Here is a 4,131-nt window from a genome sequence, read left to right as displayed (position 1 = left end):
GTTATGCCAAAATCACACAAAGAGAAGAAGATGAGAGAGAGAGAAGACTAATATGATCACCTGAGCGAAAGAGATAGAGAGAGAAAGAGAGTTGAACCTAGAAATTTGGAAAAGGCGTCTCTCACTGTAGCAGACGGCTTTTACCCTTCACTCCAAAGCTCCTATGGAAGAAAAAAAAAAAAAAAAAAAAGCTTGGGTTCTATCCTAGGGTAATACGGTCTTTTATTGTATAAAATTAACAATATACTCACAGCGTTAGTGCTAGGGGAGGGGGCGTAAATCGCTCAAACCCTTGAATCCACACGTAATTTCGATAAACTATTGGGGATGGGGATGTAATTATCCCAAAAAATAAATAAATGAATGGATGAATGGCTGAATTTTTTTATCCCATATGTCAATGCATTATTAGGGTGTACCTAATTGAATTTGAATTTAAAATTTGAATAATTTGACAATTTAAATCAATTTTTAGAGATCTTTTTTTTTTTCTTTTCTTTTTTTGGGTAAATTTTTCTAGATATCCATGCGGTGAAACTATCACATCATCCCGTCCACGTTATAAAGCTTTATTAAATGGACTTAATGAACGTATATGTGGTGTGACCTTTTAGGTTTTATGTCATTGGTCAAGGATGATGTGGCCAATATGAATTCCAATTAGACATATTTTGAAATCTTTTTTATTTATTTTACTCCACAAATATATGTCTTGGATATGGATTTCATAATCGACATATTAGTATGTGAATCAAAGCATGTTGAGATGACTAGTAGATGTTGCTGAATCTGTTTCTGATCATATATTTTGTTGAAAATAACTTTATATTGGAAGCCTGTCCCATATATGTAGGCATAAAGCCATGCAAGGAGGTAGGGTTCTTAACTTCTCCTTAAAAATAATAAAATGACGATGAAAACCATATTGGCAGATATAAATAAAAAGAAAAAACAATCATATTAAAACAATTAGGGATTTGCAGGGCCAGGATGGGGCAAATATTTTGTGGGTCCTGTTCAGTTCGTGGTCTGCTACGGCTGTGTTATTGCTTCTATTCTTCTTGGAGCTCAGTGCATGAAGGTCAGTTCTTGCCTCCTTTCCCATAATAATTTGGGCCAAGGCCAGCCCGGTTCATTTTCAAACCTCTACTTGCAAGAACCCAAAATTGCAATGAAAGATACTCACCTAGAGCTACTGATTTACTACTTTACAGACAATTTACTTGTTATCAAGACCAGATGGAAGCATGAAGCTCTATGAATTTGTGATCATATTGGGAGCTTTTACATTGGTCTTAGCCCAGATTCCATCTTTTCACTCACTAAGGCACATCAACCTTCTTTCTTTGATCCTTTGTCTTGTCTATGACATCAGTGCCATGGTTGCATCTGTTTATATAGGTATGATATTTACATGATATTAATGAACTCAACATACCATTTCTAAGGATTAATTATGATTTAGGGTGGTTTAAAGAACTGATAATTATGGATGATATTGTTATAGGAAATTCAAATAAGGGGCCACCGAGAGATTATTCGTTACAAGGTGATAGCGGAACTCGTATATTTAATGCCTTCAATGCAATTGCCATCATCACCACGGCATACGGGAATGGGATGATACCAGAAATACAGGTTTGCATCTTATTACCTTGATAGTATTGAATCATTGCGTTGTTCTTAAGAGTTGTCATTGTCTTGTATGTTTTTCAAAGACATATTTTAAATAATATTTATTTTATCTTTATCGAAAGAAGAATTATATTAGAAGAGAGAAAAAAGTAAAATAAAAAATTATTTAATACCTTTAAGATGTCAATAAGAAAAACCCCAGAACAAGCATCTAACACGTTTAGTCACCAATAATCAAGGAGAAAAAATAAAATAAAAGGTTTTATCAACCAAAATTGGTTGGCGAAAGTTTTCCTTCACCGTGTTTAGAAAGAAGAATTTAAACCACCAATGGTTTGATCATGTGATTGGAATTTTGTGTCATCGCAAATTCCTATTCCTATTGTATAATGTAATGCTTCTGTCCCTTTAATCTTGACATAATATTTTCCTCTTTAGTCCATGGTTCTCAGGGTTTTGAAACGCTCATAGTATATTAAGGAGACTAGAGATTATCAACTAACCCAACAACCTTCCTTTAGGCGATGTTAGACTAAAATTTTGCACACCCTCACTAATCTTTCAAACCCCCTGATACTTGTCGTATTCTTGATGAGGATATCTCACCGATCTCCTAGGCAGATGTGGTATAATTACCGTATTTTTGGTGAGGACGCTTAATCGACCTCTTAGGCAGGTGCGATACACTTTCATATTCGTACGTGTGACATACAATGTCAAAAACACCCCTCTTTAGTCCAATCAGATGGAGCTAATTCCAATGATGATAGGATCCCACCTTCGCCATGGGTGAAGGAATACCCTGTCTAAATTGGTTTTGAAACAATCTCTCTCTCTCTAACATTTTCTTCTTCTTGCAGGCAACCATAGCACCTCCAGTGAAAGGCAAGATGTTCAAGGGACTCTGTGTTTGCTATGTTGTAGTGATAATTACTTTCTTTGGTGTATCAATCACCGGCTACTGGGCATTTGGCAACCAAGCTGCCGGCACCGTCCTCATGAACTTCTATGGCAATGGGAACCCATTGGTCCCAAAGTGGTTTCTTTACATAGTCAATACCTTGACTTTCATCCAAGTATCAGCTGTTGGTTTGGTAAGAACCAATCAAAATACCTTCTAAAATATTTTGGGTTATAAACAAGAATGGCTAATTAACTATAACTGTACCTTAGTTTCCACAATTAGTAGCCTAATCCCATATCTTTGGCACAGGTTTACTTGCAACCCACAAATGAAATACTGGAGCGAACGTTTGCAGATCCACAGAAAGGCGAATTCTCGCACCGCAATGTGATGCCAAGGTTGATTTCGCGTTCAATATCTATCGCGATCGCAACATTAATCGCGGCAATGCTTCCATTCTTTGGAGATATCAATGGTGTAATTGGAGCTTTTGGGTTCATACCTCTTGATTTTGTGTTGCCTGTGATATTCTATAACTTGACTTTCAGACCAACAAAGCTAAACCCAATTTTCTGGGTGAATACCTCTATTGCTACAATATTTTCAGTTGTAGCAGTTATATCAGTAGTTGCAGCTGTTAGACAAATAACTCTTGATGCTGGTACTTATAGATTATTTGCTAATGTATGAAGATCACTCACAATACCATTCTTGATTACCTTTCTAATGTTGTTTTAGCTTCAAAAAATTGCATTTATAATGCCACTGTTTTCGGGTTGATTTTGGAAATTTTTGTAGAAACGCAACCCTAAAACGATGCAGAAAATAATGGAAAAACAAAACAAGCACCTAGACCGTCCTGCCTGTCTAGGTGCTGCACCAGTACTCCTTGGATTAAACTGCGACGGAATACAAGACATCATACGCCAATAATTTTGATCATTGGATAGATAAGTCTGGCGATGTGTCAAATTTCAACGTCAAATTCAATCATATACATTCTCATGTAATTGGATAACCCCTCGTATGTCTTGTTATAAGAAATGACAATTAAACTTAACGAGAGAAATGAACTTATCTACGTCAAGTGTTCCTCTTAGGTGAGTGTTACGATGCATTTGGTAAATGCTGCAATGGGTATACATGTTCCAAGATGTATGTAAGTTGAGATGTGCCACCAGAGAGTTTCCTAAAGAACTTATTTATCCCTATGGTGCAACCAGGTAAATACAAAATGGCCTCTAGGTATAATAACCTGTTGGTTTCCAGTAGTAGGTTTGCACTGATTACGCATCATCACCTTGATTGATGAATCATTGGCCTTAAGCCTATTCCCTATTCCTTCAAATGTTTCACAAATAACCTTAGTGGACCGCGACTTTGTTAGCATTTTGGTTATATTTTCCTTTGACTTAATAAAATCAAAATAGAATAGTACCTTCATCCACATATTACCTCTTCAAGTTATGTATGAAGAGTATATGCCTTTTCTTATCAGGACATAATTTTCTCTTAGCCTTCGTTATTGTTGCCTGACCATCACAATATAGATAGATAGGAGGCACTGGTTAAACCATAATGACAAATCCACT

At 36.1% G+C, this 4,131-nt stretch overlaps 1 protein-coding gene across 1 annotated transcript in view; it reads left to right on the top strand.

Annotated features, from left to right (window-relative positions):
- Positions 1–3,229, top strand: part of LOC122089511 (GABA transporter 1-like) — a 6,982-nt gene extending 3,753 nt beyond the window's left edge. The window contains exons 3-7 of the mRNA XM_042659264.1: positions 984–1,081; positions 1,215–1,401; positions 1,508–1,638; positions 2,496–2,729; positions 2,849–3,229. Of these exons, the coding sequence (XP_042515198.1) occupies positions 984–1,081; positions 1,215–1,401; positions 1,508–1,638; positions 2,496–2,729; positions 2,849–3,229 (1,031 nt within the window). The remainder of the gene's footprint in view (positions 1–983; positions 1,082–1,214; positions 1,402–1,507; positions 1,639–2,495; positions 2,730–2,848) is intronic.
- Positions 3,230–4,131: the final 902 nt, after the last annotated feature.

Source organism: Macadamia integrifolia, chromosome 9 (genome assembly GCF_013358625.1).
Source record: "Macadamia integrifolia cultivar HAES 741 chromosome 9, SCU_Mint_v3, whole genome shotgun sequence".
Classification (NCBI taxonomy): Eukaryota; Viridiplantae; Streptophyta; class Magnoliopsida; order Proteales; family Proteaceae; genus Macadamia; species Macadamia integrifolia.
This window is presented reverse-complemented; position numbering and strand designations above follow the sequence as displayed.